Source organism: Trichosurus vulpecula, chromosome 5 (genome assembly GCF_011100635.1).
Source record: "Trichosurus vulpecula isolate mTriVul1 chromosome 5, mTriVul1.pri, whole genome shotgun sequence".
In the NCBI taxonomy this organism is placed as follows: Eukaryota; Metazoa; Chordata; class Mammalia; order Diprotodontia; family Phalangeridae; genus Trichosurus; species Trichosurus vulpecula.
Window position 1 is genome coordinate 308,429,415 of NC_050577.1, and position 11,315 is coordinate 308,440,729.

Consider the following 11,315-nt stretch of genomic DNA (forward strand, 5'->3'; position numbering starts at 1 on the left):
CTAGTGGGTCTGAGCCCTGCCCACTAAGGCCAGAAGAGGGGCCTTCAAATATTTGGAGGTAATCATCTCCACGGATCCTGCATGGGGAATGGTTCCTAGGCCCCTCCCCAGCCCTTTGGGAAGACAGTTAGCTGCAATATCCAGCTTTTATTTTTTTGAGCTTTTAAACTGACTTGCCCATAAATTAAACTATTATCACAAGCAGAAGTAAAACATCTTTTAAACCTGCCCAATTCCAGCATCTTCTACCAGGAGGTCATGCAACAGTATCATTCCCACTTCACAGGTGAACAAAAGGAGGCCTGCAAGAATGCAGGCCCTTGGAGGGCAGGGATTGTTCCCTTCTTGGCCGTAACCCCGGGTCCCTGTGGCCAGTATCCATCCATGACTGCTGACCCAGATTCCAGCTGTCTATAGTTTAGTAGAGATGCCTGTGAGAGATCCCTGAGATTCCTAAAGATCAGGCCAGCTGGCAAGTGTCAGGGGCAGGCCTTGAGTCTGGGTCTTTGTGACTCCCAGGAGAATGGCAGGCCCCTGGCTCTAAGCCCAGGGACCTCCCCACACACCAAAGGAGCCCAGGAACCAGCCCAAGGCTGAGCCTCCCCGGGCAGAGGGAGGAGGCTTCCCAGGTTCTTGGAGAGACATCCCCTCTGGACAGGGGTGTTGTTAGAAGCAGTCAGACCCTTACCCTCTGACAGAGACACCAAACATGCATGTACAGCTTCATGCAAGAAATGCGCCGGCCAACGAGGCACCGGGGGATGGGAGGCTGCTAGAGAGGAGAGATGCAGCAAGGCCTGGGCCTGGCCAGGTGAACAGAACCAAGAGGAGAAGGCTTGGCCTTTTAGGGCCCATCGTAGCCCAGCTCTTCCCCTCCCCCCCCCCACTCCAGCCCAAGCCTGTTTTCCTCATCTGCTGCTGGGTCTGGGCAGGAGATAAGCAGGCAGATCCAGTGACTGTCCTCGGCCTTGGCTGCCCTTGGAATCGGATCTGCTGGCTTCAATATCCCAGCCCAGCAGGCCTAGGGCAGGCCAGGACACTGGCCTGCTCTCCAGCAAGGAGCCCGCTGAGTCACAGGAGAGAGGCCTCACCTGGCAACACCTTCTGGCCTTGGACGCCTCCTGAGGCAGTAGGCGCTTCCACGAGGTCTGGGGGAACAGCCTGGGAGGTTGGCCAAGTGTCCGCTGCTAGCCTCCTTGTCTTCAGGCTCCGAGAAAACAGAAGAATACTCACATGCTCTCTGTGGGGGACGTGTGTGGGAAAGCCACTGGGCTGGGGGAAGGAGCCCAGACAGACCAGGGTGTCAAAGCTCAGAGCCTGGGCCTGGTGGAGAGAGCCCCAACTGCACAGGCCAGGCAGCTGGTCTCCCCTCTGCACCTACGGCTCTCATCAAGGACCAGCAGGTTCCATCCAAGATATAGCAGCTAGTTCTCTCTGCCACCCGGTGTTTCACAGGAGCAAAGAATTAGAGCTGGAGAGGACCATATAGAGAGCGGAATCCAAGGCCCTCATTTTACGGAGAAGGCCGGGTGTTGTGTCCAGGGTCACCTGGGATCCTATTCTGTGTACTCCTCATAGCTATGGGGAGAGGATGAATTCCCAGCCAAACAAGGGGTGGAGGCAATTAATACAAAAGATTAAATAGATAATTCTGACCTCACGAAGTTGGAAAGCTTGTATACAGAGAAAATGAACACATCTGGCGTAAGAAGGAAGGGAGGCGATCACCTCGGGGAACAGCTTTGTAGCAAATATCTCTGATCAAGGTCTGGCTTTCCAGATACATAAGCAAACAGGAGAAACACATGAGACCAAAGGCCATTTCCCAAAAGAGATGGAGTCAACAAATACGAACAGTTCTCAAGTGAATGCCAACCTTAGGATAGAATGTGCCACATCACGAAGAGGAGAAATGCGCAGCAGAGCAAGCCTCAGGTTTCACTTCCCACCAGAAAACTGGCACCAGGGACAAAAGACAGGAATGGTCAATGTTGGTGGGGCTGGGGGAAGCTAGGCACACCATTGTGTTGTCAGTGAAATCCTGAATCAGTGAAAATGATTCTGGGAAAATGCAAATCAAGTAACTAAAATGTACATACCCTTTGACCCCGAGATTCTCCAGCTAGGCACATATCCCAAGGAGGCCACGGACCAAAAGAAAGGGTTCCTAGACACCAAAAATATTGATAGCACCACTTTCTGTCACAGCAAAGAATTGGAAACAAGGTAGATGCTCCTTGACTGGGGAATGGCTAGCAAACTGTGGTCCATGAATGTAACAGACTATTCCTGCGCTGTAAGAAACAACCAGCAAGATGAACACAGAAGAGCACAAGAATGTCATGAACTGATGCAAAGTACAGTCGGAGGCAGGAAAACAATCAATGAAGTAACTAATGGGGGGAGGGCAGGGGGAAGTGATCACCACTGCTATGAAACAATCCAAACAACGTTGGGAAAATGTATCGACGAAGCTTGGCCCCAAAAAGAGACACGAGAAGGCATCAACGTCGCCCCCACCCCCGAAGCAAGCAGAGGCCCAAGGAAACAAAATGTTACGTATAAAGCCAGATGTTTTTAAGGTGTTCATTGGTTTTACTGAATTTTTTTTCTCTTCTTCCTCTTAAAAAATGATTTGCCATAATGGAAGGGAGGGGGAACAGAATCAGGGAAGTGTAGGCAATGTCAAAATAAAAAATGGCAGTACAAATCCATCAGGAAGCTCCAGAACAAGACAGGTCCTCAACATACGGCAGCTGGATGGAGTTCTGGCCAATCTTTACACATCCCCGGTTCGGGCAGTCAGTGTAGGTTTGGTGGGAAAGCCCGGAGAAGAATTCTATAGCCTCGGGAAAGTCATCTGGGACCCTGGCCTGGGTCTCCTCATCTGTAAAATGACAGGGCTGGTAGTATCGTCCAGCTTTCTCCCTGGGAGCTGAGGTGTGCTTCCTCCAGCGCCTTCTCCGTCTGTAACCTGAGGATAGCAGCACTGGACCTCCAGATGTCACTGGGTCATTGGGACTGAAGGGCCTTGTAGGCCTTGAAGCTGTGCTGATGACTATCCCCAATGAGAAGCACTTGCAGAGCTTAGCTAGGCTGAGGTTTAAAAGCCCCCCGCCCCCCACATCTGAAATAGATGCTCTATCGATAGCAGTATGAACACTCGCCCTTGGCCCCGGCACTCCAGGGACCTGCTAGAAACCGGTGCTTCTCCATCGAGTAAATATAGTGCATGGATTAAAACTGGTGAGGCCCTTTCTTTCATCCACTTAAAGTCCTGCAAGCAGGCTTCCTATATGCCAGGACTGAGCTGTCTCAAGGCTCTCAGCCTTAATGTCTAATTAGGAGAGAGATTCCTTGAACGAGTCTTAACAACCCAACAGAAAACTCTGTGAGCAAAAAATAGCCCAGGATGAGGAATCTAGCTTCCAAAATGATTGAAAGGGGATGCACTGCCAGACCTTCCACAAGCCCTTTCTGCCTCAGTTTCCTCTTCTGTAAAATGGAGGTGTCAGACTGGATGGTTTCTAATTCGGGCCCCAGGTCTAAACCCTAGGATACCCAGATCCCTCAGGGGCCAAATTGTTCAGAATCATTAGGTAAGCCATTCTGACTAGGAAGCATGAAGGCTCATTCCAACTGTTTTTAATGTGGCAGCTCAGCATAATAGAAAGAAGACTGAACTGACCACTCTGTTCCTCAGTTTCCCCATCTGCAAAATGAAGGAAAAGTCTAGATAATCTCCAAGGTCTCAGCCAGCTCAAAAACTATGGACCCATAGGCCACTTACTCTCTCCGGGCCTCTGGTTCCACGTCTGTAAAATGAGAGGAGCAGACTCGATAATCTCTCAGGTGCCTCCTCTCTGATCCTACATCCTAATTAATTAGAGACCCTGGGTTCAAATTTTAATTCTGCCCCATAGACTAGCTATCTTACCTTGAGTGATGGCTCTCTCATCCATCAGACGGCCATTACAAAGCCTGGCCCAACCTCCCTCTCAAAGTTGTTGTGCTTCTGAGTCATAGGAAGTTTGGCATCAGGTGAGAGTTTGGGCCAGGTCTCTGATTTCACTGAGAAAGTGAACCCCAGCTCCCAAGGGAGCTTGGCCCCTAAGGTCAGGAGAGTCCCCTGGTGCACAGAGGGGGTTCCCACGGCCAGGAGGAGCCAGACAGACAGAGGAAGCCCTTGGACCCAGGCCTCCCAGGCTCTGAGGCCCTCCCTCTCACAGCCTCTTTAATGAGTATTGTAACTTGTGTTCCATCGACAAATGGCCATCTCTGCCTTGTGAGAAGTTCGTACAACCCACCTCTTCTTGGTCATCTGACTCCATGTCAGTGGCCACAAGCTATGCTGCTAGTAACAAAGTCAACGCTCACCACAGCACCTGGTTCACAGAAGGCGCTTCATAAATGCTTGCTGCCTGGACCAGCATCTAGAAGAACTCTTCTTTGCCGAGCTGAAATCTCTAAAGGGAGGTGGAAGCCGGGACCAAAGTTCCCAAGCTCCAAGCACAGTGCTTCCGGGGACCCTGGGGAAGCCCAAGTCTCTGACTCAGAAGGTGCTCCCAGTATGGAACAAGCCCTTCCTCCATGGGGTGGAGGGGCAGCCCCTCCTGGCTTTGCTTCTGGCTGGCTTTCAGATTCGGCCATTGGGCCTCCATGGCAGGCTCGCCCCAGGACCTCTTCGGGGCTGCCTCTCTTCCCCCATGGCTTCTTCCTTCTGGGGCCTCCGTCTTGAGGAGGGGCCCAGGCCCACCCAGCTCTGCTCTCTGCCTTCCAGCCAGGCCTTTGCCCTGGCACCTGGCCCATCCCCACCCCCAGCCCTTCTGGGCATTCTCTTCCCTCCAACTTGCTTTTGTTTGTGATCAAACGCCCAGTGCCCGGCACAGGCTGGCACACAGTCAGTGCTTAATAATGCTTCTTTCCTCACCTTCTCTTGGAAGCTGGAAGGGGCCTACAAGGTTATCTATCCCAACCCCCTACATTTTACAGATGAAGTAGTGGCAGAGCTGAGATTCAGCCAGGGCCTCTGACTCCAGCCCCAGGGCTTTTTCCCCTACATCATGCTGCCTCCTACCTGAAGCATCCCATGAAGGGGAAGACCTCTAATGATGGGGAGCTCACTCCCTCCCTAGAGACCCTGTTCCACCTTGGGACACACCTAATGGCTACAAAACTTCTCCTGGCACCCAGCCTGATTGGCCTCTGGGCCTGCTCAGGCCAGCACTCCCTTCTGGGCCTCTGCCCCCATCACTCCAGTCTTGTCCTTGGGGCCAAGCAGGAGGAGGCTGCCTAGCCCATCCTCAAAGGAGCCTGCCTGCTCAGGCTGAAGCTCTCCTCTGGGGCCCTGCCCCCATCACTCCAGTCCTGTCCTTGGGGCCAAGCAGGATGAGGCTGCCTGGCCCATCCTCAAAGGGGCTGCCTGCTCAGGCCGATGCTCTTCTCTGGGCCAGTAAGATCTCATGCTGAGATAAAAAACCTTCCTCCCTCTCACTTCCACCCCCTTTGTAAGCTGCTGATTTTCCTTTGGTCTGCAAGGCTCCCAGCCTCCCTCAGAGCCACTTCAAAGGGTCTGTACAATGTTCTCGTCCAGGAGAATAGAACTTGGTCAGTAGTTGCAGCCCAGGAAAGCCGAGGCCTCGGTCCTAGAAGCTGCCTTCTGTATCATCTGGCTGGTGCCCTCCATGCATCCCCCGCTGGGGAGAAGCCCACCCAGCCATTCCTCAGGGCCACAGGCTCAGCTCTGCCTGGCCTAGGAGGAGTGGCCTCAGTGGCCCTGCAGTCCTAGGTCAGGTCCAGGAGGACACAGTCTGCACCAGCTCCCTCCCTTCTCCCTGGCAGAATTCATGGGAAGCTCCCTAAGCCCATTCCTAGCCCCACCAGCCTCCCAGTCATCCCTGCCCGAAAACTTGGAGATGCTGTTATCCCTGGGGCATGAAGATACCTAGCCCTGCCCCCAGGCCCGGAGTCCAGACCACAGAGACAGCAGCTGCTCTGCTGTCCTCTGCTTCAGCTCTCCCTAAGAGGGGAAACACCCCTCAGTTTACAGTCAGAGAGATGGGTAAGAGATCTTGGTTCAGCTTTCTTCTTCATTCAAAGCTTGTCTCAGTCGGCAAAGAAGCCTGTCACTGAGTCATCATATCAGACCCCTCAGCACCAAACCCCCAAAAAGCTGCAGCTGAGCATCGCAGGAAGGCCGGACTGAGAGATAAGGAAAAGCTGAGCTCCAGCCAGGCCCTGGAAGGGGAGCTGCAGGAGGGAGAACTGACCTGCTGCCTAGCTGTGTGGCCTTTGGGCTGACCAGTCTGCCTCTCTGGGCCTCAAACTCTCCGAGAAGGCTGCACCAGAGGGTCTCTAAGGCCCCTCCCAGCCCTCACATCCCCTGTTCTCAGGCCCTTCCAAGCCCTGACATCCCCTGTTCTCAGGCCCCTCTAGCGCTGACATCCCCTGTTCTAAGGCCTCTCCCAGCTCTGACATTCCTTGTACTCAGGCCCTTCCAGCTCTGACAGTCACCATTCTAGGGTCCCTTCTGGGCCCCTTTGGTCCTTCCTGCCACTGGCAGTGTTTCAGGTTGCTCCTAAAAAAAGTGGCTGGGGACACTGTGGACCTCTCATGGTGGCCATGAGAAGAGCTTCCTGGGAGGGAGAAGCAGGCCGGCCCAGCCTCCTCCCGACCTCTCTTAGGCAGAGGTTCTCTACTCTGACAAATGAGGGGCTTGGGCTCCAATGATACCTCAGGTCCCTCGGCTCCAACTCTCTAGTCCCATGAAGCCTTCCCAGGCCCCCTGGGGGGAGGGGCCGCAGCTGAAAGTGATCTGTCCCTTCTCAGCTTTCTCCCTCTCCCCTTGTGACCCTCACTAGACTGGAAGCTCCATGCACTAGGGGCTGGGGCTTCTCTGTCTGTCCACCAAGCACCAGCCCTGGGCCTGCACCACACGAGGCTCTGAGGAGGCCTGAGTCATGAGGAAAGGGAGGAAAGGGTCAGACAGGGTGGCCACTCCTCCCTTCCCCACTGGGCCAGCCGCTGTAAGCTATGGGATGCAGTCAGAGTGGGTAAGCAGCTTCCCCATGGCCACACAGCCAGTCACTGTGAGAAGCAGGATTCAAAGTTGAGTGTCTCCTGACTCTAGGGCCAGTGCCCTACCCACTAAATCACAGTGTCTCTTATAGCAATCCTGAGAAGCAGACAACAAAAGCATTCCTATCCCCGTTTTCCAGATAAAGAAACTGTCAGAGAAGGGTAGAAATAAAAAAGAATGCCCTCTCTGCCCTTAGAGCCAGCACCTTCTAGGAAGGTTTGGGCTGCCTCCAGGTACTGGCTAACCCCTGGGGATACTGGGAAGAATCGAGCCAGGCCCTGCCCTCCAGGAGCTCCCAGGCTGATGAAGGGCACAAGACACTGACTGCTATGTCCATGCCAGACAGAGACAAGGTGGCTGGAGGAATGTTGGGGGGCTCCCCCATCAGAGTGCGGCACCTCCTCCTCTCCTCCCAGGTTCAGAGCCCCCATGAGCCCTGAGGAGGTCTGTGACTGGCCCAGGGTCACCCAGGCAGAAGCTCCCCACCCCATGCTGCCCTGGGTAGAAAGACCACACTGTTCCTCATCCCCACGGACACCGACAATTTCTTTTTACATTCTCCTCACAAGATAACACATTCTCCCCTGACCCCAGAAACCATAACCTGGAGAGGGAAAGCACGCTTCTAAGGCAGCAGCGCAAGAAGCTTTTATGTTTGTCCACTCTAAGGCAACATCCCATGAGACGTCATGATGTGGTTGTAACAGCTGCACACCACAGAGGCTGGGGCAGTCACTGTCACAGGCAAGCCACCTCCCCCTCCCCCACAAGCACCTGCTCTCCAGATTTTCCCATTTTCGGACAACAGACCCTGCACCAACTCCCAGGACATTCCTCAGTGAAACTCACAGCACTGGGAAAGAAATGAGTCTCACCATCCACACAGGACAAACAAATGGGATGAGAAACATAGAGCCCAAACTAAGATGAGCTGCTAGATGGACAGCCTGTCAAACAAGGCCTCCACCATTCGGAACAGGTCCTACAGACAAACAAATGATATGCTCGGTGACCTGAGGAAGGAGGGAAAGAATGTGAGAAGGCTTCCTAGCAGCCCCTGAGCTGAGGAGGGAGCCCCCCTCCCCAGCCTGGCACAACTGTTCCAACACAGAAGAGGGAGTGCCAAATTCAGAGAACCGCCAGTGGCCCAATTTCACTATACAAAAGGGTGAGAAAGGTGAGCTAAGGGAGGAAAGGTAGAAGCAAGGTTGGAGCAGGCAGAGGGAATTGCATTTTCTCCTGGAGGCAACAGGGAGCCATAGAAGATTGTGGAAGGGACAGCTTCAGAGAAATAGAGCCAAGATTCGTGGCATGAACAGAACCAGGTGAACCATTTACACTCCAGCAACAAATGCTTCTAAAGCACTAGCCAGAACTCGGACCGATCTCATTATTGGTAAGCCACGCTCCCAACCTCCTGACAGAGAGCTGATGAAGAGACATTTGGGGATGCGGCCAAGGCAAGAATTCGTCTGCTTTGACTGTGCATATTTATTACAAGAATTTTCTCTTTTTTGAGGGTGAGGAATAGAAGGGAGAGAAAAACAATATTTGTTCACTGAAAAAACCGGACTTTAAAAATGCCTTTATCAAGGCTATTTATGCCTAGAGAAGGAGTTGGAGCAGTTCTATGTTGAGCATGGGTGGCATCCCAAAGGCCAAGGGGAAGGCTCCCAGGGCTCTGGGCAGACTATGTGCAAGGCACAGGACAACACTGATCAGAATTTCCCTGGATGAAGAAAGGAGGAGGGTCCGTTCCAGCCAGCGGAGGAGGCAGATGCCCACATTTAGGAAATCATGTATCTACCGAAGTCAAAAGGAAGGCTGGCAGATCACTTTGTAACAATGAGTGTCCCACAGCCTCAGAGATAAGGCCTGCCGCTGCCCCTCTCTGCGCCCAGGGGCTGTTCATCCCCATTTGAGGATCGCCCCTCCGCCTCCCCGGGCAGAGACCCACCGTGAAAGGTCCTCGGTGGGTCTGAGAGCACTTCAGAAACTGGGACTGATGACGACTCAAAGTGGAGGAGTCAGCTGGGGGCCAGGGATCCATCTTTGTTCAGCCCTTTCCCATTGAGTGACCTTGGGCAAGTCCCATGACCTCTCCTGGCCTCAGTTTTCCCATCTGTAAGTAAGAACATTGGACCAGAAGGCCCTGAAGGTCCCTTCCGAGCTCCACCATCTCCCTGTTCCTAGAACGTTTCCACTGGTCTCTGCAAAGCCATCAGGCCCAGGGCTTCGGCGAGGCCACACGGGCATCTTTCCCTGCCTCCATCTGACCCTGTTTCCATCTCTCCGAGGAGCCTCAGCCCCCCATGGGCAGCGTCCAGGGTGGGATGTGAAAGTCTCAGGCCTGGCTCTATCCCGGCTCCCTTGGGGACTCCGGCCTCTGCTCCCTCCTCAGGAGCCCGAAGAAGACAAGAGCCTTGGCCTGCTTCCCCCTCCCAGCTCTGTGGCCAGGCTCACCCAAGAGGAAGCTGTGGAGGGCTCTATGAGTTCCTGGCAGCTGGGATGGGAGTGCTCTCACCCCGTGGTCTCAGGCTGCTAAGAGGCCCCAGGCTGTCTGTCACCTGTGCCCTGGGGCTTGCCCTGGCCCCTGCTCCCCAGCCCTGCCTGGCCTCAGGGTCAGCCATCACCTTCTCACTCAAAAGGGTTGTGATTCTTCTCTAAATGACTTAGAAAGGGCCTAGGACCCTCCTCCACTTCCTAACCCTGGCCTCCTTCTAGCAGGGTGCTCACCGCTCTGCCTGGCCTGGGGGCAGGGCCCCATCTACACCTCTCCCTGTGCCCAGAATGCCTGGCTGTCCTGCCTCCAGGCTCTGCCCTGACCTGGAACATTCCCCTCCCACTGAAGACCAGCCCAAAGGCCGCCTCTTTCAGGATGCCTGCCCAGACTCCTTTGTCTGAAAGAACCTCCCCACTCCCCTCACAGGGAGAGGAGGGAAACCAAAAGCTAATACGTTCAACCTAAAGGCAGCCTAACAGGCACAGAGAACCAGCCTGGGTTCGAGAGCTGCCTCTGATGCGGCCTGGGCAAGCCACTCACCCTCCTCTGCGTGCTCCTGCCTGGCACACAGCTGGTGCCTAATAAATGCTTACTGACTCCTGGGGATTCACTCCAAAATTCCGAGCCTCAGAGCAGGTACCCGGCGCAATGGCAAAGTCGGGAAGGCCGCCAACCCAAGGAAATCGGGGCTGAGGACCACAACCCCCTTGGTCCTGCATCTGAGCTCCCGGGGCCCGCACCTCGCCCCCGAGTCTCCCCAAAAGCACCCCCTTCATGCGGGCCTCCCGGGACCCGAGCCGCTGTCCGGCCACCTGCGCCCTCGGATAACCGGAGCTACGGGACCCCGGGGAAGCGGGTAGCTGTCCAGCCTGGGGACAGAGCCCAGGAAACAGCAGACGCGTAATCATTGCTCCTGCCTCAGTTCTTCCTAATGAGCCCCCCTCACTTGGCCGGCTGCCCCTTCTCCGGCCCAGGTTGCGGGGTCCGTCAGGGAGGGGGGGGGGCCTGGCCGGGGGGGGGGGAAGGGGAGTGTGCTGGCGGGGGCGGGGTCCTGGGCCAGGAGAGTCCGGGGGGGGGGGGTCCTGGAAGGCCCCTGGCCAGAACAGCTGCCAGCCCGGCCCGATCCCGGCCCCTCGGCCTCAGCCCCGGCGCACAAGGGTCTCGGGGGCCCGGGGAGGGCAGCGCTGGGGCCCCCCGGGGTTCCTTGACCCCCCCCCGGGGTAGTGTTCGAGGCTGGGAGCCCTGCGCGCACACCCGGGGAGCAGGGCAGAGCCTGTGGCCCCCCAAGGCGGGCTTGCGCCCTCCCGCCTGCTCCGGGCCGAGGCCCCTCCATCCACGCGTGTGCCCACGTGCGTGCCCGTGGGGGAGGGGCCGGACCCCCGTGGGCCGGGCTGGGAGCGGCGGGGACGGAGGGCCTGGCGGGGGGCGGCGCGGACTTACCCTGCGCAGTGATCGGAGCCAACTTTCATTCACGCGCGGCGGCGGCGGCGGCGGCTGCGGGGAGGGGGGTGCTGGGGGGCGGGGCGGGGGCCCCCCCCGAGCCAAGCAGAGCCGAGCCCGCGGCCCCGGCGCCCCCGCTCCCCGCACGGCCCCGCGCCCGCCGCCGCCGCCGCCGCCCCGCAGCAGCAGCCTCAGCAGCAGCAGCCGAGGAGAGTAGCCGCGCCCGCGCCGCCTTCCGCGCTCTTGCCCAGGCCGGGCCCAGCCCCGCGTGCCAGCAGGGTCCCCGCGGACTCG

At 56.3% G+C, this 11,315-nt stretch overlaps 1 protein-coding gene across 2 annotated transcripts in view; it reads right to left on the reverse strand.

Annotated features, from left to right (window-relative positions):
* Positions 1 to 11,094, reverse strand: part of GRAMD4 (GRAM domain containing 4) — an 87,976-nt gene extending 76,882 nt beyond the window's left edge. The window contains exon 1 of one of the 2 annotated variants that reach the window (XM_036760854.1): positions 11,022 to 11,094. In XM_036760854.1, the coding sequence (XP_036616749.1) occupies positions 11,022 to 11,050 (29 nt within the window). In that variant the 5' untranslated portion in view covers positions 11,051 to 11,094. Of the gene's footprint in view, positions 1 to 1,091; positions 1,134 to 11,021 lie in introns of those variants that run through there. The other variant, XM_036760857.1, reaches the window with a different exon arrangement.
* Between the last annotated feature and the right edge of the window lie 221 nt (positions 11,095 to 11,315).